The sequence below is a fragment of the Aptenodytes forsteri genome, unplaced genomic scaffold (assembly GCF_000699145.1).
Source record: "Aptenodytes forsteri isolate BGI_AS27 unplaced genomic scaffold, ASM69914v1 Scaffold82, whole genome shotgun sequence".
NCBI classification, from domain to species: Eukaryota; Metazoa; Chordata; class Aves; order Sphenisciformes; family Spheniscidae; genus Aptenodytes; species Aptenodytes forsteri.
Window position 1 is genome coordinate 10506086 of NW_008795490.1, and position 22566 is coordinate 10528651.

The window sequence follows — 22566 nt, forward strand, 5'->3', positions numbered from 1 at the left end:
TGAGTGAGTGGCTAGCAGTGATGTGGCAGTCAGGCACAGATGTTGGCAAACTGAGACTGCTTTTGGTAGTTCCATCAAGTTCTCATACAAAGACGCAAACAATTGGTTAGGAAGTTCTCTTCCTCCAAATATAATTGTTTTCTTGATACGATGGTTCAGCATAACTCAGACCGAGTTGGAACTTTGCTTCTGAAGATGCTTGCTAATGCAATCGACTTGTTTATAGCCTCAGCTGCCTGCACTAGCGACGTACTAGGTACTAGTATGCTATCCTATATGTTCTGTCTTCTGACAGAAATTTTAATTTCAGTAATTTTGAAAAGTCTCAGTGGAAAAGGCTTACTGAAAAGCATTTTCAATGTCATTCATTTTTTCATTGACTGTTAGAGATGAAGCTCCTTAGCACTTTTCTGAGCTGCTATCAAGCTTTAAGTAAACTACTCATCTGGTTGCCATGACGAATAACTAATTGTCAGGGTCTTATTGCTGCATCTCTCTTCATGTACTTCCATGGGACTGGAATTGTACATTTCATCTGCCCATCTTCCTGTTTAGGTACGTAGTAATAAACTCACTCTCCCTTTCCCCGACTTTGGTCAGCAAAAAGCTGAATTATCTCATCAGAGATGCTCTGTAAGTAGATAGTACACTCTATCCATTCTGATGTTTCTCCTCTGAAATGGCAGGTCTCAGTTTATCATGGCACAGGTTGTGTTCAGGTTTCCAAAACATGGTGATACCTGAAACCTGTAAAACTCTAAATGGAGCAGTGTACTGACTGTTCAAATATTGCATTCTTGAAAAAGTAGCAAGGCTTAATGTTATGATGGCTGGAGTCATGTTTCACTCACTATTGCACTTGTATCTAGCACTTTTTCTTTGCACCACCCAAAATAAAAACTATTTGGCAGCCTTAAGCAGTGGTAGTCACAATAAAAGCTACTTAGAATTGAGAGAGTAGTTATTTTATCTGGCAATAACCGTGATTCTTTCAGGTGCTGTAATTAGTTTAAATTCTACCACTCAGCATCTGTCCTGTTTTTTGGAATCCTTACTGACATAGGCTTTGGCCTGCAAAAAGATCTGAGCATCTGGGATTAGGAAAAAAATCATTACCTAGCTAAACAAAATAGAGTTTAGAAGCTTACAAATAACCTGTCTTTCAAAATACATTTTTGTCTTTTAATAGGCTTGATGTGACAGGCTTTGAATATATTTTGGAAAGCTATAGAAAAACATGAGAGTTATGGTTTTGGGTCACATTACTTGCAGCTTCATCTAAATATCTTCCTTTCAATTTTTTTTCATTTTTGAAAACTTGGTTTGGGAAGAAATGCAGACATTGAAAAGAAGAGAAAACTGTTGCCAACTGTGAACGCTGCTTTGATATGGCTTCTTACACAATTACTTCTCTCCAGAACTTCGAATACGAGAATTTAAAGGAAGAAAATTTGATACCAATACCATATTTGCATTACAGTGTGACCTTTGCATATTGGCACTAGTCATAGTACTTAATTGTGAAAGTGCTAGATGTTATGCTGGCACTGAACTGAAGTTTATCTGAAAAAGGGGAAAAAGATGGAAGAGAGACATCTTGCTGAAAGATGTCTAATGCAAATTAATTGTAAATATATGAGGCTCTCAATACATGATTCACGCAAAAATGATCTGGTGTACTTTATATCATTCAGATGATTTTAAATTTGTTATTAAAATGTGTAGAAAGCTTTGTCACCGCAATTCTCTGCATAATTGCCTTCTATCAACTTGATTGTTTTCAGTCAATTTTTATGAAGTAAAATGTCCCTGAAGAGACATTGGAGAAAATAATTGTTCTGCTATTCCAAAGTAGATTTTCAGTTGAACTTAATGTACTATTTAAGGAATTTTAAAAAAATAGAGCCTTCTGTTCAGCCTTATAGAAATGCACTAATCTTTTCCAGTAAAAGAAAGCACAAATAACTGTAGTGACTATTTTTCTGTGAAATAGTTCATGTGTAATCACCTTGCTCCATAGCTACATCTAAAGCAATGATGATCCACTGATTTTTGGAATTTAGGGAATCAAGTGTATCTCTGTACTGTAGTAAAAAAAAAAAAAAACGAGTGGTCACATTTCTGCTTTAAGGTCTCGCAGTCGAGAGGAAAAACTTGGCTTTGGGCCTTATGGAAAAGGTGTCAAAATCAATCAGTCTGCTGGAATACTGATTACATAGGTGTGTTCTGAAACTGAGGGGAAAAAGGGAGACCTATAAAATGTCCCGAGTTGCTCAGTGCTATAATGAGAGGCTAATTTTGCGTTCAGTCTGAACATTTCCTAGATTTAATTTTTTAGATCATAACTCTTGAGCTGCTTTGTTCAGTAGACTAACATGCTTGAACTATATTGTTTCCCGAGATACATGTAATGGAAAGGGACTAATACAATGCAAATACTCCTACGCAGACAGAAAATGAGAAGTAATGTCAAATAAAAGCAGACATGTCACGATGTGGGATTCTGAAGTACTAAAATCAGTCATTTTGTTTATGGAAGTTGAAAAGAGGAAAACTGGGAAGTTAATTGTGGTATGTAAACAGAAAGTGGAGAGTGAAAAATTCACACTGGATGTGGAGACACTTCAGTCTGAGAGCCTGCATGAATCTGTTCCATAGAAAGCAGCCCGCACCATGGTGGTACTGCATTGGAAAGGATTTCCAATTTTCCAGGGGAAGAAGCCTCTTCTCCTTGGATAAAGTTTTAAATACAGTATTTTGTAGGTATTTTCAATATACTGTAATGGTCAGTGGTTTGTATATTGAAGTTTGCTGTGATACAATGTTGTCACACCTGTAATAACCACTCCTGTTCCTGTCTTGCTGCTTTCGTTAATGCCTCACCATGGAGCTGTGTCAGGCAGTAAGAAAGGTTTTGCTCTCTTGAAGATGTTACTTAGTGTTTGTTTTTAGTGGTCATCTTCGCCATACCAGGTGAAGAATCATATTATATGTTCTCAGAACGCTTGTGTAAATTAGGAAAATATTCTCATTTACAAATCAGGAAGAAAAAGAGTGAAAGAGTGGAAGAGAATAATATATTTAGGATTATTTACTATTAGGATTAGTATGGTGATCTGTGGGAGAAGAGGGTGTTAGAGAAGGGGAGCTGGGGAATCCAAATCTCCGTAGTCCTAGATGCCTTGTTCTATGCATAAAACACATTTATCAATACTGAGAAAATTTAACTCATCTATTATGGCTCTATAGGAGCATTGCACCTTAAATTGCAGCTCAGATATGCTTAGTATCTGCTCTTTATGCTGTATTGCTGTTCTCGCAATAGAACATCACTACGTTCAGCTGCAATACTTGTAGTGTATGTGGAAGCTGTTTAGGATCGATGCTTCAAAGTTGGCTTGGGCTCTTACTTCAGAGGCGACCAGCTCTCTGTAGTTGTTCCGCACAACTGTCCTTTCCCTCCCTGTTAAAAGAAGTGGCTGTGGGAAGCTTTTGTTTATCTGTTTCATGTATTTTACAAGATTATTTCTTATCTTGCTTTTGTACATAGTGCTTTTCAGACAAGATGTTCAGAGCTGGTATCTGTGCAGTTTGTATCCAGCTGCTTATCACTTCTACCTTAATGGGCTTATCACATACTCTTTGTCTGGGGCTTACGTGATAGCAAAGGGAAAACTCAATTTCTCTCCTATGTTTCTACAACTTCTTTGTCATTTGCATTCCTTGTGTTTTCTTTTTTCCCCTAGTGTGATTGCTGAAGAAAATGGCCATGCTAACACACCTCAGAAAGGACTGTTAACTGAAGATGCCAGTGTAGCTTCTGGGGTACTTGAGGCAGTCTCACAATCTACTCTTTCACCCCAAGTAGTGCAAGTTTCAGAAGAGCAGAATACAGTGCCGACTCCAGTAAAGAAGTCAAGCAAGACAAAACCACAAATAAATGTGAAAGCAGAGTTGGAGAAGAGACAAGGAGGAAAGCAACTACTTAATTTGGTGGTAATAGGTAATACTGTTAAATTACAGTTTTGACAAACACAGAGATTAAAAACTGTGTTGATTGAATCTGGAAATACAGAAGCAAAACTCCTCTCTCTAGGGAAGGGAAATCTCATAAAATTTTCAGTTGTATCTGCTTGACTGTTACTCTTTGGAGGGAGTACATTCAGATGTCCTTGACTAGGACAGTGAGGTTGACTTAGCTTCCTTTTGACAGTATAGTAAAATGTACTTTGGTTTGGTTTCATTCATGCAGTGTGTTCTTTTTAGTATGAATTTGGAGGTGCTGTATGGCGGTCATGCTAACTGACTTTCTATAAACTGTCTCTCTGTATCTCTATGTTAACAGGATTGTGGAATTCTATGGATTGCATAAGCATTATTAGTGCATGTGATTTTCATGTGTGTTAGTATATTTCTTCTTGTACTATATTTAAAATGCATAAATTAATAAAATTGATATAATATTTATTTCCTTCCATAGGACATGTTGATGCAGGTAAAAGTACTTTAATGGGTCATCTGCTCTACCTTTTGGGAAATGTGAACAAAAGAACTATGCACAAATACGAACAGGAATCTAAGAAGGCTGGCAAAGCTTCGTTTGCCTATGCATGGGTCTTGGATGAAACTGGTGAAGAAAGAGAAAGGTAGAAATATCTTTTAATGGGAATTACCTTTTTTCCCTGAAAGAACAGCATTTGTTAGGAAATATCAATCAACTAATAATGCTTTGGTAGAAATATTCTAAATGTTTAAAGACATTTACTCAATACTTATTAGCAAATATTTGTCTATATAAGTACATTTTATCAAAAGAAAAAAATAATATCCTCGTTTGGTTGTAAGAAATGTGAATGAGAAGTTGAGTATTTCTTCACGTATTTCTGTGCTGTGGAGTGCAGTGTAGGACTACAATGGGGAATGCTTCTAGTAGCCAAGTTAGTTAATTTAAAGCTGCCTTACTGGTTTATTGCTGCTAAATTTCTCTCAGTTTGGTTATCGTTGTACGGGAAAGCTCTAGGTTAAATTTTTCTTTGAAAGGGTATCAGAACTATAAACTAAGCACTGAAATGTCAGTTCATCACATGTGACTTACATTACGTTCAATATAAAATCTATAAATTAATTAAATTATATTTGTATTCTTTATAAACTGCCTTTAATTAACTTGAAATACAAAATTTAAAATTCAATTTTATCACATTGAAAAAGTATGTAATGGGAAAGCAGTGAAGCTAATTTAAAAAAAAAATCTGCAAGAGCTTTTAAGAACACTGTAAAGGAAGCTAAAGACACGATATTCTGTGTTCACAAAATAATAAAAAAAGGCATTTTCTTATGTGTTTATATTTTTACAATCATTTGTCACCCATGGTTTCATAGCATATAAACTCTTCCGGTTGGAAAGATAACCTTCACAATGTAAACTGATGCTGAAGAACATGGAGTAAGGCAGTCCCTATCGAGTGTGTAACTTCTTGTTTTTGAAGGCAGATACACTTTTGCAGTGTGCCTGTATATAGCTAAACTTTTGCCTATGTGAGTCCTTTCCTTTACGAAGTGCACATACAAACCTGAGGGGGGGGTGTGTCTGTTGAGGGGGTGCAGGTACGGGGAAGGGGGGGAACAATCCCGAAGTGACCAAACACAAATTTTAAAAGTAGCCGTATGTCAGTTAAGGCTGATTATATTGTAGTGGTAGTGTTGTCATGACATGATAGTCTAAGGGTGTAAAAGAGGAAAAGCTGATGGGGGAAAGGTCTTTCTCTTAATCCCCATAGATGTAGCTGGGTGTAAAATGGACAAACTTTGAAGATCAATTCCTTTCACAGATCTGTAATAGAATAATTAAACACCATATTAAGTATGTTATTTTATTAATACAAACTACCTTTGATAGGATGTAATTAACATGTGAAACCAGAAATAGAGACAAGTATTTATTGCCTGCAAAGAGTAAAATGTTAACAGAAAGTAAAGTTTGTGGAATAATTGTCATGAGCCTTAAAAGCCCTTGGTCTATGATTTTTTAGCATGCAACAGTTGTGCATTTAGGTACCAGACTTCTCTTCAGAAGATAAATTGTAATTATTAAGGGAAGAGTTTTCTGAACTGGTATTTTTGATTGGTTCTGTTTTCTCTTTACTTTGAGTTTTGTATTTTTAAAGAAAAACTTTCTGGAGCCATCTGTAAATGTTTGGGGTTTTGGGGGGGTTATTTTGGTTTTTTTTTTTTGTCATTGGAAGTAGCATATTTTAAGTATCTGTGCTAATGTGAGAAGTTTTGTCCCTTGAAAGTGCCTGTCTGTCTTCATTGTCTATAAAAGGAGATGCAGATGACTAACCCAGATACAGACACGTGCATGACAGGTGTTTGCATTTGATCAGATGAATCCTATCCTATGTGCTGTGCAGAACCTGTGGTTGGTAGTGAGGTGTGGAACTGAGTCAAAGCACTGCGATCCCTCCATGATAATCAGTAGTTGTGCATGTGGATCTTTGCAAATGTGTAACTGTATTCCTATAGTCCCATACCTTCTATTTTTTTTTATTCTTGGCTGTGTTTCTGTTACTCTATGATGCCTTTTTCTGAAGAGCAAAGTATTAAAAGTAGGATTAGTAATGATTTAAATAAGCAGTACAATTTTCACGTTCTCGCTGTGCTTGTTGGGACAGAGTCTATGGGTGCATGGAGTTAGTACTGTGAATGCTGAGTGTTTGTTTCTTCATGACTAGAGTTACTGAAAGGCAGCGCTAGAGGTCTGCTTTTCCAGCAAGCAGGTTTCTTTCAATTTTTTAGTGCAGTCTAAATCAAATGAAAGCTATGAAGTGTATAATTTTGTGATTGTGTTTTTAATAGCTTACTTTATATCTCTTTGAAGCTTTCAAAGCAATTTTAATGGTGCGTTGCGTGTATGCTTTGTTTAAGGGGAGTGACAATGGATGTGGGTATGACCAAATTCGAGACAAAGACTAAAGTAATTACACTGATGGATGCTCCAGGCCACAAAGACTTCATTCCAAATATGATCACAGGAGCTGCACAGGTAGAGATGGTCTAAAACTCTTTTTCGAATAGCATTATTATTTATAACTTTTTCTTAAATGGGTTTTCTTCTTTTAAAATCTAAGATGAAATAGAATCATTGATGTTGCTAAGATATCTTTGAGGTTTTCATGAGTTTTCTAAACTTAAAGAATATGTTTGTTTAACTTTAAAGGCAGTTGCTTTTCTTTTTTTGGGATGTTAACTTTTTGGAGGAGAGTTTTGTTAGGGAAGTAATTTGAATACTGAGTTGCAGTTTGATAAAATCAGAGTTGAGCTTTGAAAGCTATTCAAATGTGGCATATGTCTACTCCAGAAGTTCTGTGAAAGTAGTCTTGGAGGTAAAGTTTTTAAGTGGTTTTGAGCTTAAAGAGAAAAGATTTGGAGAGGTCAAACAAAAGGCATTCTTCTATCTAGTAATGTATTTTATATGGGATGAGAAAACAACATAGATGATAAACTTTATGCAGAATGCATCTGTGTTGTCAGTAGGATATTCGCAGAAACTACGTGCCACTTACTTTAGGTAAAGTCAAAAGTATTGGGTGCTACCCATTGAATTCAGTATGGCGCTTACCTTTCTCATATAGGTTAGTTATTTAATTTATGGAAATAATAAATCGGGGGGGGGGGATAAGATGTGGTTACGTGACATAAAATGTGTGAATTTTTTTCCACTTAAAGGCACCCTTTTTTAAATAGTAGAATTGATTCTCCAAAATAGAGGTGTAATCAAAGATTTTTTTTTTTCCAAAGCTAAGCTACTGTGTAGAGGTTTTTGCTTTGTGCATGTCATTACAGCCTGAAATGTGAGTTTTATCTTAAGATCTCAGTAAGGATGGGTACTGTTAGTATGATTTTACAAATAGAGAACTATACTGTAGGAAGACTGGTTTGCCCCGTATTCTGCTCTAGCTCTGAAGCAGGGCCTGGGTAAGAATTCAGACCTTGTGACCCAGTGGTTAGGCTGCAGAATAGTCAGAAGTTTGCAAATTACGGTATAGAGCTTGTACAGTCATCTATATTGTGGAGCATATGTTGTAGGAAGTTCAGGAGTTTTAAAATTAGAAATGGATCTTTAGTTTCAGAACAGTGGAAAATGTTGACTCAGGCACGCCATTTTCTTTACAACTTTAATTTAAATTGGTTTGTCTTTTGGGGGAAAAGTAATACAGGCAGAAATGTTAAGAGAAGACTTGCAGATCCACCAGCAGTTTTATCAGTTCAGCAGAAGATGGGGCTGGCCAAATAAGACTTGGTGGCTCTGTGTTCCCTCAGCTCTCAGAATGGTGAGGGGCTGGTCTATTCTGAAGCCTGTTAAGGAATCACTGAAACTTTGCAAGTTTCTGTTGCCTATTAGAGTAGGCTCAGCGCTGAAGCAATGGGTGGAAGAAAGCAAATGTGGAAATGGCTCTGATGCCTTTTTATTGTGGAGAATTCTGTTAGGAGGTGAATCCCCAACTGCCTTTATGCAAAATGCAAATCAGCCTTATCAGGGCCAGGATCTGGCCTTTGATACATATGGTTAATTCACGTAAGTCCCGAGGTACGTTTTTTATAATTTAGAAAATACAGGGTGTCCTTTTCTTGAGGGAGAAGTTCACCGCAGTGCACTTCTGAGGCTGAGAGCTGTCGGGAAATTCATCCCTCGTCCTTTCCCAGTTCTCGCACTTGCACTGTCTCTGTATGAGCTGTGGGGATTTCACGCCTAGGACAAGGCGAGGGGAATTCAGAGCCAGGACAGTGTGCTGTCTCTGTTCCTTCTCCTGGCATCCTGAAGCATAAGCATGTAAGGAAAGGGAGAAAGTACCACTTTTTCTCCTCTCTCTTTCCATTATGTCCATCTCATGAGTCCTATGAAATTGTCTTACATCTGCCTCTTGACAGCAGTACCTTTATTGTTCACATCTGTTGCCATTGCTTGGTACGTGATGATGGTCTAACTGGCTGTTACTTACCAAAGCAGGAAGAGTAGAAGAAATATTAGCAGCATTTAAGGCTAATAGCAAAATCTGTGGTTTTTCTCTGTGCTTACATGGTGACCTTTGTGCAGTGCTGTAGACTCTGTGATACCTGTATGCTCTTAATGCTGTGGCAGAGAGTTTGCCTAGATGATAAAATAGGCTGCTTCATCTTTTCCACCTTGTGATTTTGGCATGCTCCAGTGTGTTGAGTGGACTGTGAAGCATCCACATCCAACATGCAGTCTACCGGTTGTCCCAGTTGTATAGTGAGGTGACTTATCTGTAATTTTTGCAGCTTCTCGCTGTGAAGGTGTCCAGACTGAGGCAGGGAGAACTGGACATTGTGCTCATACCTGTTCTTAAGCTTCTGGAGCACGGGGCTGCTTTTGTTCAGTTGAGATCTGTGCAGCACATCCATAGGGGGTAGTTTGAAGAGGACAGGTTCCCAAAACCAAGAGTTGGCTTGTGTTTAACAGAAAATGGTGGTTTATGACATGAGATGACATAATGCCATAATATCTCACCGAAGTGGGCATGACAGATAGGACTGAGCAGTTTCAATTACATTTGAAGCACATCAGGATTCCTCCCGTGTAAAGTACATTTTGTGTGAAATGTTGCTGATTGACATATTTACCCAGATTCTTTCCACCTCTTAACCACTTTTGATTGTATTTTTTTTTTAATCTAGGCTGATGTGGCTATTTTGGTTGTGGATGCTAGCAGAGGAGAGTTTGAAGCAGGATTTGAGACAGGTGGACAAACTCGAGAACATGGATTATTAGTGCGCTCTCTTGGAGTGACACAGCTAGCTGTTGCAGTCAATAAAATGGACCAGGTACATGTTTAATTTTTTCATTTAATTGAAGAGCTTCCATCTAGGATTGTGAACCCTAAGTTTAAGGATCAATATTGTGAAACTAATGATAAAGTATTGTTTCTTTCTTTGATACTCATCTCTGTCTCTTGTGTTTAGACTTTATAATACTTTTCTTTTTATTTATGGGTATATTTTCAAAGCACACAGAAGAATTGTTTTGGTACTAAAATGAGTAGGGGTCCCTCTTGTACTTGTGAAAATCTCACATAAGCAGTTAACCGAGTGGCATCTGCAAGGGCATCTTGGTGGTCGTTCAGGTCAAGACCCCAGGAGCTTTATTTAAACCTGTAAGGTGTGTTAAATATTACTAGTTGTGTTTTAGATTATTACTGTGTTGTATATATTCTTGCTGAACCTGCATTTTGTGTAAACTTAAAAAAAACAACAAGGGTGCTCTTCAAGGACAAATCAAACTAAAGGGGCTTGCAAGTTAAGTGGTGTGTTGTTTGCTATCAGTAATTGTTAATGTGTATGCTTTTATGTATTCAACTATGAATCCATCTGGAAATCTCATATTTATAAATTCATTGGGTGCTGTGTGTGAAGAACACCTGCTGGTACTACAGAGTTGATGACATGCAGCTCTATGTTCGAGTCATGGTTAAAAATCTACAATTTTGTTATCATAATCTGTTTTCTATTCTAGGTCAATTGGCAACAGGAAAGATTTCAGGAAATTACAAGTAAGCTCGGCCAATTTCTTAAACAAGCTGGCTTTAAGGTAATGTAAATTTCTGAGGTCTTTGTTTCTTTGTTCAGGCATTTGGGTAGCATGAGCTTTTCTTACAGTCAGGTTATTTTATGTCACTTTCCTGCTACTACTATGTGCACATAGTATAGCAGATTCCTTTTCTTATTGGTAGGATGTACATTGAGCCTTGGATAAGGTTAGTCAGTTCTTTAATACTCTTTCTGTCATCATCTTTGTTGAGATCCGTTGAATCTTTGGGGTGCTCGCCTAATTTGTAGTTTCTTGGGGTTGTCTACAAAGCAGAACAGACGAAGGATGACCTATCTTAATGTTCAGGGATTACATGAATGACAGTAGAGAGTTTTATACCAGAGCAGGTGTCAGTGTGGATTATGAACTCATAAGAACACTCTGCATTTGCGATTCTTGACTGTTCTTCTCATGTTTCCTCAGTTCCAACTACTATCCATTTGGGCTGGCTGCAGCCTTCCTGAAATCCCTATGCATTAACCAGCAATTCAAAACGAAGTTTTGCCTGTCAGATATGGAACTGGAGTTTGTTACCTGAACTCAGTTTCTAGTTGTTAATGTTGCTATCATCATGTTTAAATATCTCCAACTCTTTGTTGGAGCACTGTGATCAGGCAAGAGGTAAACAAAAAAGAAATGGATCCACCGAGTAATCTGCCTTCTCCAGGGGAAATACAAACGTGCCAACTGTTCTTTTATAGCTTAGATGCGTAACATTGAAAAAATGCACCTCTTGCTTCTGCTAGAAGATCCTGTTATTAATGTATGCTTAACTTCTGGTTGTTTTCTTAATTAGGAATCAGATGTGGCTTATATCCCAACGAGTGGCCTTGGTGGTGAAAATCTGGTCACAAGGGGTCAGTCAAGTGACCTCACACAGTGGTATAAAGGAAAGTGTTTGTTAGAGCAAATTGGTGAGCGCGATTTTCCTCATTTAAAAACTAATATATCTTAGTCCTGTGTATGTAAAATCTTTTATTTTTGGGGGAAATGTGGGACAAAGTCTTTGGAATGCAATATCGTTGATTTACCCCTAAGTGAGAAGTTGTTGAGAGAGTTATTGAATACAGAAATTCTAAAAGGTCTTATCAATTTATTTGCAGATTCTTTCAAGCCACCACAGAGATCAGTGGATAAACCATTTAGGTTGTGTGTTGCTGATGTTTTTAAAGGTTGGTTGTTTTTATAATATTTTCACCATCATTTCACCGATATTTAACACAAGTGTTGAAAAATGATGTAAAAATAAGACTTAAAGTAGGAGCTTTATGTGTATCAGTAGTCTTGAACAGGAAAAGTAAGTTTTCAAGCACTGTTCTTCGTCAAATTTTAGATAGTACCGCTGATGGAGAAACACACTGGAAAAGAAATTGAGGAGGAACATCTGCATGACCAGCTAATTGGCTATGTAATGAGTTGATGGTTCTGTGGGACAGAATTTGGGAGTTTCTCTTTCCCAAATTGGTTCTTGTTGCCTAAATGAATGTTTCTCGAACTTTTTACGAGGGTGACTGTAGGCTCTTTTACCTTCCAATCCTAGATTTTAAAAAAGTTTGACTTCTTCCTTTTATTTTCATTGTTGTAGCTGTAAATAATGATAAATTCCTTCATTTTCCTATAAAAATCTGGGGGGGTGAGTTGGAAAAAGAAGGTGGTGGTGAGACTGTAATAACCAGCTGAGGATTTAATGAAAGGCAGCTAGCTATTCCCTAGCACTAATAGAGATACGGACAGCAAGAAACTATAACCAGTTCTTACTCCCATTGTCTGGAGAAAATAGACTTCCTTGAGCCCTTAAGGTTTTCCTGGTAAACTTGGTATTTTTTTCAGTTAAATGCATTTACATTTACAGGTAATTTAGAAGAAATAAGGTTTGTAACACTCATCCCATTTGAAATGTTCCGTAGGTCCCTTGAGAAATGTTGCAAACTAAATGACAGCATGATTTGAAATGTAAATATTTTATTGAAATTCATATTTTAAAAGAAATTTTACTTTATATATAGGGTCTTTATAGGGGAAGTACAAACAAACCAGATCAAAATATTGATTGTAATTGGAAAAATCAGTTTTGTGCAATTTTCATGTGTGTCTTTGAGAAAGCACTAGATGCTGTACATGCCCTGAGTTAGCTGACTTAAGGTACTGAAGCCATAACGATGAGTATTGAAACCTTGCGTGAGAATTTACCCTAGTGTGTTACCACTAGTTTTGTCATCTAGGCCGTCACTGTATTTATTTATTTTTTCTAATTTTGTGAGCTGTGGGAAAGTGTGTTAGGATTATTGATTGAGATCTTTCAAAATATTATCAGAACTTTTTTGTTGCAATAATAATTTTTGTGTTGAGCTAAGTTTCACAAAATGAGCAATTTTGACTAAATCTGTTCTGTGGAAAAGTCTGATTTTTTTGCTAAAGTATGCAAAAAAAATAATGGCTTTGGAAGGAACTCAATTTACATATACAGGGTTTATCACTAAATGTGGCCTTTTAGGTGTTTTTTAGGCTATTTTTTTCTTACCTTGTGATCTCAAAACTTAATTAACTTGGATGCCACCAGAGGAAGTAGCTGCAGGTACGAGTACATGAAGCAACAGTTGTTCTCAGCTCTATTCCAGTGCCTGTGCATGCTCAGGAGGAGCTGTCCATAGAAGTGTGTTAAAAGTGAGAGTGTTGAGTGTATTCTTACGTAGTTTGGAAAACCCCTTTTTTTATTAAGGTTACCCACACATATGATTCATCTACCTGAGCCTGATTTTAGCTGTTGTCCTCCATACCCCTCCTAATATTCTCTCCAGGCAAACTATCTCCTGATCCAAGAGGTCCCTGGAAATTCCTTCACCGCTGCATCAGTCCCCACTTACCATATTATGATGCTGTCTAGGGTATGACTTGATCTGACTTTAGAAAAGCCTTGTCCAGCAGCCAAATCCTGAGGACGAAGAACATGTTCTGGCAGAACCTGAGTACCACGATACACAGAAATCAGGCCATTTTTTATGCCCTGATTCTGTCCCCCACTGTCCATTTTGTACTTGCATTGATTTCATGGGGAGCTGAAGGAACTTGACACTTTGCAGGAAGCAATCAGCATGGGAGAGGACGAAGCTTCAAACACCACACTGGTTTACCAAGCCAGAGCTGGTGATGATGTAGAAAAAAAAAAAAAAGAAATGGTTCTTGATTGTGCTTGGGAGAGGTTGGGAACCTGGAACCAGTTCGTGTTTCTGGGTGCCTGCAAGTGCTTGCAGAGCCAGTTTCAGGTTCTTTTTTGTACCGTATTAAGGTGGTATTTGTACCATGACTTGGGGATTCTTTTTCTAGCAAGTATCTGCTTCCCCGGTTTTCTGTTCTTTTGACATCCGATGTCATCTGTTAATTGACTGCATTTATCTCATTTGCTGGAATGAATAGAGGAAAATTAGCCTGCAGGTATACTGGTAATATTTTTCCAGCTAGATAGATGGAAGCATTCATCAATAACGGTGATGAACGCAAAAGAGCAAGTTGGTAGTATGTGACCTCAGGATTTGAGGTCAATTTGCTCTTTTGAATTCAGCTTTAAATTAAGTTTTTAATCTAATGTGACACACAAAATACTAAGATGCTTGCTTATCACTGAATTCTGATGTTCAGCAAAAGGTATATTTGTTGTTTGTATGGATATTGAAAATGTCATCGTAGAATCACTTCAGAGGATTCTTTTTAAACACACCTGCAAACACATGCTAAAGAGATGAGGCGTTTCTTAAGGTGTATGTGCATAAATGTGCACATGTAGCACATGTATTGAAAATAAGTGACATTCAAATAATGAACAGAGTATTAGGACATTGAAGAAGGAAAACTTTGCAGATCTTTTATTCAGAAATACTTAAGTCATCCACAATTATAATAGCTCCTCATATTAAATGGGACTAAATCAATCTTTAACTTTCCAGGAGTAAAAGTAATATGTAGGCAAAGCATGTAGGATTCTGACTCAGTTAAACAGTAAATGGCATAGGAATTTGCACCTGTATGTGTGAGAATTTTTGAGAGGTCTGTGGTATGTTTTTCTATCTAATTGTAGTGAGAAAGTGCTGAATTAAATAAAATTGTTAGAAATTAAGTGGCTTAAACTAATATTGAAAAACTAAAAAAATATTTCTTCATGTACCTACATTTGTTTAAAGAACAATATTTCTCCTTTAGTTCTGAAAAACATAAGATCTAGAGGTTTTGAATTTAATGTTTCATTTTCATTATGATGCACAGCTGGCTAACTTGCAAGTACTGAACACTCTACTGGAGGGAAAAAAACCCTGTCTTTGTTATATTAAAAACTTATCTATGCATTGCTGAAGGGCTAACTTGTGATGGGAAATTGACCTTATTATGAAGTTTTTTAAAATTATTACTGTGTTTATTACAGACCAAGGATCAGGATTTTGTGTGACTGGTAAAATAGAAGCAGGCTATATTCAAGTTGGAGAACGACTTCTGGCAATGCCTCCCAATGAAACTTGCACTGCAAAAGGTACAGTCTTCAGAAGCGTGTTTACTTTCAGGTCAATACTGGGCTAGAAGCAGTTACTGAAATGGTAACAGACTGTCAAACTGATACTAACTGTCAAACATAAAATGTGAAAGCATAAAACGAATTTCTTTAGATGTGACTGTGTCTGTATAAATATGCCTATGAAGAGTATGTGAAATCTTGCATGGTTTTTTTTTTTTACCTTTTTTTACCATATCAGATATTCCAAATGTTACAGCCTCATGACTTTTGACACTGCTTTATGAAGAACCTGTAAAAACATCTGAGTTCCAGCAATGTCTATAAAAATATGTAGTATAGGAATCATTAATATTCAGCTTTGCTGTGGAGTGTTACTGCTGTTAGGAAGTGTGAGGATATTGAACAACCTTTAGAAATTAATCTTATGAATTAGATGTGAAAAAGCTTGAGAATTAAGTCTGCTGTTTGATGTTAATGAGATTTGTCACTGATCCTTTCATAATATACAAACTTTCAAGATATAATTCTCCTGAGCAACTACAAAAGAGAAGAAAATTGGATTTAAATTTCAATACATTTGATTTCTGAAAAGAGGAATAGCTAAGTCAAGACATTAAATGTTTAGCTGTTTCCTGATTAAGCTTGCTGTCTTTGTACTGCGGAGTTTTTTGTTTCATATGCAAACAGAAAGATAAAATTACGATTTTCCTCCATTGACCAATGAGTAAAAAATTAAGCCCTCAGAATAAATGAATAGGTTTCTGTATCTAACCGTTTAGCCTGAATTCAGCAATGTGTTGGTTCGACTGTCCTGTTCTATTCCAGAACCAGCTCGTTCAGTGCTAATTTGGGAAGCTCTTCAATGTGCCTGTTTATACGGTTGTATGCACATTGTTCGCGTGCACAGGAATGTTACAATAACGTGGATGAACATGGGTATCAGAGCACTGTAGTCACCCCTCTGTTTTGGGAGTGGAGGAAGTAGCATGGAAAAAGATGTATTTTGTCTGAGTATCCCCAATGGTACAATTCTATGATTTTTCTTTTGTACTGCCTCTCATATGGCTGAAATGCAGGTGAAGGTTGGGGGTATTAGTTCATTAAGCATGTATTATTTATATTTAATGTAAAGAAGAGATAATTTATCATAGAATATTTACTGAAGGTAGTGTGCACATGAGGATTCCAGTTTTTCATTTCAAGAGGCTGAGTTTCACTTACTCTGTGAGAATGACATGTATACGTGAAATAATTATCAACACTGCTTAAAAAACAGTACTTAACATGCTTGTAGTTGAATGACGCTTTCTGGCATGATTTTGACAAGTGGTTTTGGGAACAGATTTGCAAATCAATAAATACAATCTGTGGCAAAATAGAACTAGATCCTATAAATGTACGCAGTATTTATAAAAAGTGGGTTTTTTTTTCTTTCCTTCTTGGTGTCCACCAGAAACCTCAGAATGTTAAGTCAGGAGCAGTTAGTTTTATCCTCACCCACCAGCCAGGTTGTCTTTTAAAGCGATTAAAATACATCAAAATCAGAATAAAATTACTTTTAAAGATGCTTTCTAATAGACGCGATGTTGTGAACGAAACGCATCAGTTACGCTTTTTTTATGAAAGAGTCAGCAAACCCACTTAAGGTAAATGAAAGTTGACATAGTACCATTAAAGTATATGAAAGATGCGGTCTAGGGTGTGCGTGTGCCTCAAAGGATGGGTGGGGCAGATACGGAGATGTTAGTACTACGGCATTTTCAGGACTGCGTCATCTGCGCTGTGTGACAAGTGCCAGGTCCCCTCCTCTGGCTTAAATAAAGCCATGTTATTGTGCAGGGTGGGGTGAGAGACTAGTGAGTCCTCACCAAGGGGAAAAAAAAGCTTCCTCAGTCTTCTCAGTTAAAAAGCTTTTACTCTCAACCCATTCATACTGAAAATTGATGAGTAATGGTTGATGAAGCACAAATGGCCCAAACAGAGCTGTTTGTTTGTAGCTCAGAACCTAGGTACTTCACTGTGAGGTTCTGTTCTTACTCATTTCCAGGAATCATACTGCATGATGAACCAGTTGATTGGGCTGCAGCAGGAGATCACGTTAGTCTCACTTTGACCGGCATGGATATCATCAAAATCAAGTGAGCAAAACTGGGTTTCAGTCTAAGTAACGGTTTGTTTTTAATGAAAAGCTTTATAACTATTACACTTAACAATCAGCGGTTTACTTGAAGAATGATGTGGCTACCAGGATATTTAAAACCAAAGTGATGCATATCACCTGGCTTGCATGTACAAACGTTGGAAACATCTGCTACACGTACAACGGCAACCTCAGAAGAATACTGTTAGTTTTCATACTTCGCCCTAGTGCTGACACTGGTGACCTTCAAAGCCTTTTTCCTTAAGACTTGTCCTTGGACATTTTAATTGCTGAATTAAGTAAATCCTTATTGCTAAATAAAACGTTTTTTTTTTTAAGAGCTTATTGAATCATAAATCATTCTAACAAAACACATCCAAACAACTGCAATTGCGTACCAGTAAGTAAATCTGGACGAGTGGAATTGATAGAAACTGTTTCTTCAACACATGTAGCTGCTTGTAACATTTGTTTTGGTAAATGTTTTGCTGACCCTTTTTTGGGGGGTCTGATACATTCAGTGAGATGCAGCTAATCCCTTTGTGTCTATTTCAGTCTATAGGTTTCATGCTAAGTGTTAGCTTCAAGCTCTTATGTAAGTGACAGTTGTTGTTCAGGCTAGAAAATTGGATCCATAATTTGTTCAGCTTTTTTACGTTCCAGTTGGACTTCAGACGGTAAGCTTTCAAGCTACTGTTTGAAGAACTCCTTGCATTGATAGTTTTGCAAATTTATGCTCTGCTTTTAAGGGAAAAGTACAGGCTTTTCTGTATTGCCATTTCATAATGGGGTGTGATTCTCTGTGGTAAATGGGACGGAGGAAGTCTTGTTCTACTTGTTGAATGAAGGCTTGAGTCAATTCGTTACCTTGATGTCATTCATCTTCTGGAGATATGTTAGATTTGTCAAGAAAAGGTACGAAGCTTTTAAGTCCTCTTGATATTGATGGAATTTGATTACATCTAATGTATACGTTTAATCATGCTGGTTTTTCTCTTCAGTCATGTTTTTCTGGGTGGGATTAATTTTCCTTTCATTTTAGATGGCTAAAACTAGCCACTGTGAAAAAGCTGTGTCTAGTCTACCTTATTCACTTGTAACGAGCAGCAGCTTTCTTGTGACTCCACGTAGAGTTTTTTGGAAATGAATGCTGCTGAAAGCTTAAATTTTGAGAGTCCTGATCACGATGTTCCTTTGTCCACAAAATAGTTGAGTTACAGGGAGCAGCACTGCAATTTCGGGCACCCTGCAGTATTTTATGCTATTGATCTGGAACAATTAATCTCTGAATGAAAGTCTAATTCTTCAAAGTACCTACGCACAGGAAGCAGTGACATTTTTAGAAACTGATTAGCAATGGACGTAATTGTTCACTGAACTAGACAGACCTCTTCATGCATACCCACAAAATACTGTAGATATTGTCTAGGAATTAATTTCGTTACAGGCTTTAATACAGTGTTCCCGATTTACACACACACACCCCCACACCCCGGTTATATTATATATTTTTTATATATATATATACACACACACAACAAAGTGGTGTTGTCTTTGCTTTGCTTGTCTTACATATTTATCTTTTTCCAGTGCAGTGATTAACATTTCTATGTCAAGATATGTATCAGTTTCTTTTGTTCTCCTCTCTTGTAGTGTTGGCTGTGTATTTTGTGATCCCAAGGAACCCATTAAAGTTTGCACTCGTTTCAGAGCTCGGGTTCTCATCTTCAATATTGAGGTTCCAATCACTAAAGGATTTCCTGTAAGTCTCTGTGAAAGTTCCTCTGTTCATTACAGGTTGCTCAGGGCTTTTCCTCTCCATGTTTGATCCCTCTGAATATGAGAGGCATTTAGTGTCCAGAAGTGGTTCTGTCTCTCCAGAGGAAACAGATTCTGCTGTAATTTGAAGAGGACGTAAGGGGCTATTGTGGCAGCTTATGCATATTCTTGCTGGCTTTTAATACATAGCTGAACCATTTCAGAGAACATGAGTTCCACCACAGTCAGGCTAGGCTGTCCTTTAGAAAGCTCACGCCTTGTAGGAGTATAATGAGGCACTTAGTTGTAAGATACCTTTTCAAATAAATAAAACATCAGTTCATGCTACAGAACTGCACTGAAGTGGCAAAAGCAAAACACTTAAGGATGAAAAATGTATTTATGATGAATTAATACATGACCTTTGTGTCATATCTGTAGAGATCACAAAGTTTAGGAACTAGGAACAGTTTCTGAATGTAAGGCAGAGACTCCTGTGGGAGAAGTTTTATAAGCATTTGTTTAAAAAAATCAGTCTTAAAAGAAGTTGATGTTTTCAAGTATTAACACCTCTGATTTCTGATGACTGTAGAATGTTTAATAACTGAAAAAAATATTTTTAGGTGCTTTTACACTATCAAACCGTAAGTGAACCTGCTACTATTAGAAGACTGTTGAGTGTCCTGCACAAAAGCACTGGTGAAGTGACAAAGAAAAAACCTAAGTAAGTGTTTTGAATAGTTAATAATCACTCAAGCAATGAGCTGATTTTTGATTAATATACGGTATATTAAGCAGGTTCTATTGTGAAGCAATAATGTGTTTATATTAGTTGGTTTCATGTTTAGATTTCAGAGTGCTTTACAAAGTGAAAAACCTCTTGCTCACTTGATAAATGCTGAGTACCTGAGGAGTAAAATTACTTGCCTACGGTTGCTTGCAGAATTGGGAGTGAATCCTAGATCACCAGCCCCGCACTTAAAGGATTGGTTTTGTTTTTGTTTTTTTACATTATCTCTTTTCTTCCTGTAATAGCATGGGATCCTTGGTATAATTTTGGAGATGGGTTACTGTCTAAAATAAACTCAACTAGACAGTGGGTCAGAGAAAAAGAGATTTAGGTAGTCTTTCCATACAAGTTAAACTATGGGAACATCCCTCTATATAAAGCTGTGTTTGGGTAGAAATGCTATTTGATACATACAATGTTATCAGAATAATCCTTTTCCAGAAATTGCATGGCTGAAACTGTTGCTGAAAGGTAATGGGAAGAAAAATCATGACTTCTACAGAGCAATGAATTGGCTCTTTAGTCGTTGGGTTTGAAACGAGACTTGATTTCTACTAGACATGAAAAAAACAGGTATTAATGAGATAATTAACTTCAAAACAATTTGCTAAATGTTGTGATGGAAGCTCTTCTCTAGAAGTTTTTAAAGAAAACTCAGATGCCTTTTTGAAAGATATGCTCCAAGCAAATGAGTTTTCAGTCTGGTGGCTTGGGCTGTACTTGAAATCAAGCTTGATCATTATACTTTTGGCTTTTTAAGTTGATTTTTTTTTCCATTTATTCACTGTTCTCTTTTTCATTTATGCATGCATATATTTATAATAGAGTTTTCTGCTTAATTACCTGCAGGTTCTTGACTAAAGGACAGAATGCTTTAATAGAACTACAAACTCAAAGACCTGTTGCTCTAGAGTTGTATAAAGATTTTAAAGAGCTTGGGAGGTTTATGTTACGCTACAGTGGTTCCACTATTGCTGCAGGAGTTGTCACAGAGGTATGGCATTTTTGTAACAGACTTCCTATACCGTAAAGGAACAGTGTTAACTTTCACATAGCATTTAGTTTTTATGGTTAAGCCCTGTTTTACACCCTTTGGCCTAAAAAGTGAATTTATTCTGCTGAAAAAGAGACAGTGCTCGAGCAAGATGTGAGGAAAACTTGTCGTGGTTCTGTTCAATTTATTAGGAGCGAAAATTACTCTATTCAGAATTTTTGAATGTTGTGCATTTTTCCCCCCCTCTCGAGGGTTATTATTACAAAATAACCCTTCACTACTTTAACATACATCAGTCTTTCTGAAATCTAATTGTCTGTATAAATATACTGAAAGTAGTTTGTAAATAAGAAGTGTTGGCCATTTTTACTGTGGCTAGTTTGGGTCTCAGATCTTTTTCTGTTAGCATTACAGACAATTGTACATTTGATTCTTACCGATGCCTATAGACATTTTCTAATTCTGAGTAAGTGAGAGGAAGCAAAGGCTGTGGGGCTAAGTATAAATGTTTTGCCTTCTATTAGGAGCAAAAAATATGAATGTCCCTCTATCTGTCACTTTAAAAAACCTTGCTATGATTTTTGGATTAGAATTTAAGTTCTAATTCTAGGCCTGAGGGAGAGTAATTCAGTCACATTAACCAAGTTCTGGTACTGAGACTTAAAGCTGGGTCACTGAACGTCAAAACTTGGAACTAGAGCGTGAGAATTTCTGGCTTTTGTGTGTGTGTGTGTGTGTAGGAATGGCGTGCTAGGTTTGTCAGAGGCTCTGGGCCTTATGGAGCTTTAATGCTCTTATCAGTCTGTCTGGTCTTAAGTAGGATCCAGAATTAGGGCTTTAATCTTGCACCCATTTTTCACTAAATTTAACTTGAAGTGAATGGGGTCCTATTTAGATCTATGATGCCCGATGTTTGTAGAATTGGGGACTAAATATATCTTTGACTGTTATTTGGGAATTACTATTTTAGTGCTTGTGACCTTGTTCCAGAGAACTTCAGAGCAAAAGGAATTATTTTTTTCCACAGCTAACTATATCATGTTGAAAAAAGCCGTGATCGTTTTACATTTAGTACTTCATTTTTCACCATAGGGTTTTTTTTCTATTTGCTGATATTTTTAGATTAAAGAATGACAGTGGTGCCAGAACTTCCACCGTCCAACCAAAATGCAATCAGATATCCAAACTTCTGTTTAAGAATCCAGTTACTTCAGTTGAAGGAACAAGTGCAATTAATTGGGGAGATAATGAGTTAAATCGTGTGAGACGTCTGGGGAGCCCTTCATCAGTCTCTCCCACTGCAGAACAAGATGCCAACTGACAAGGAACTGCTAATATTGCACTTCTCGATCTCAAGAATCTCATGTGTTTCTCCATGTGGAATTTAGCCCTTAGAGAGCTTGATGGAAAAATCTTAGAAAGTTGAATTAGAGAAAAAGATGATGAATCATCATGAAACAAACTCCTTACTTCCAGACATAAAATTGTTTACATATTTTCTTTGATTTGCTTTTTTGCTGCACATTAATTCAGTAAAGTAACTTTATTGGTCTAATATATTTTTAGGTTTGAGTTGAATGCATATTCAGGGGAAGGAAAGAACTATTTACTTTGGTTTCAAGAGAATGGCATGTAGTATTATCCTGGGATTGTTTTCCCTGTCCCAAAATTTATTTAAGAAAAGTTTTCCTTTGCTGTGTAGTGGAAGCTGTGCCAACATTGGTTAATTTTATTTTTTAAACTGTAAGAATAATAAAATAACTTTGTCTGAGCA

General features: G+C 36.9%; 1 protein-coding gene across 1 annotated transcript in view; it reads left to right on the forward strand.

The window, feature by feature from the left end:
- HBS1L (HBS1 like translational GTPase) overlaps nucleotides 1-22566 on the forward strand; it is a 71318-nt gene extending 48752 nt beyond the window's left edge. Inside the window, exons 6-18 of the mRNA XM_009281580.1 lie at nucleotides 3747-4003; nucleotides 4481-4646; nucleotides 6928-7045; nucleotides 9700-9846; nucleotides 10535-10609; nucleotides 11406-11523; nucleotides 11713-11781; nucleotides 15024-15128; nucleotides 17158-17248; nucleotides 18904-19012; nucleotides 19632-19732; nucleotides 20648-20792; nucleotides 21915-22566. Of these exons, the coding sequence (XP_009279855.1) occupies nucleotides 3747-4003; nucleotides 4481-4646; nucleotides 6928-7045; nucleotides 9700-9846; nucleotides 10535-10609; nucleotides 11406-11523; nucleotides 11713-11781; nucleotides 15024-15128; nucleotides 17158-17248; nucleotides 18904-19012; nucleotides 19632-19732; nucleotides 20648-20792; nucleotides 21915-21926 (1513 nt within the window). The 3' untranslated portion in view covers nucleotides 21927-22566. The remainder of the gene's footprint in view (nucleotides 1-3746; nucleotides 4004-4480; nucleotides 4647-6927; nucleotides 7046-9699; nucleotides 9847-10534; nucleotides 10610-11405; nucleotides 11524-11712; nucleotides 11782-15023; nucleotides 15129-17157; nucleotides 17249-18903; nucleotides 19013-19631; nucleotides 19733-20647; nucleotides 20793-21914) is intronic.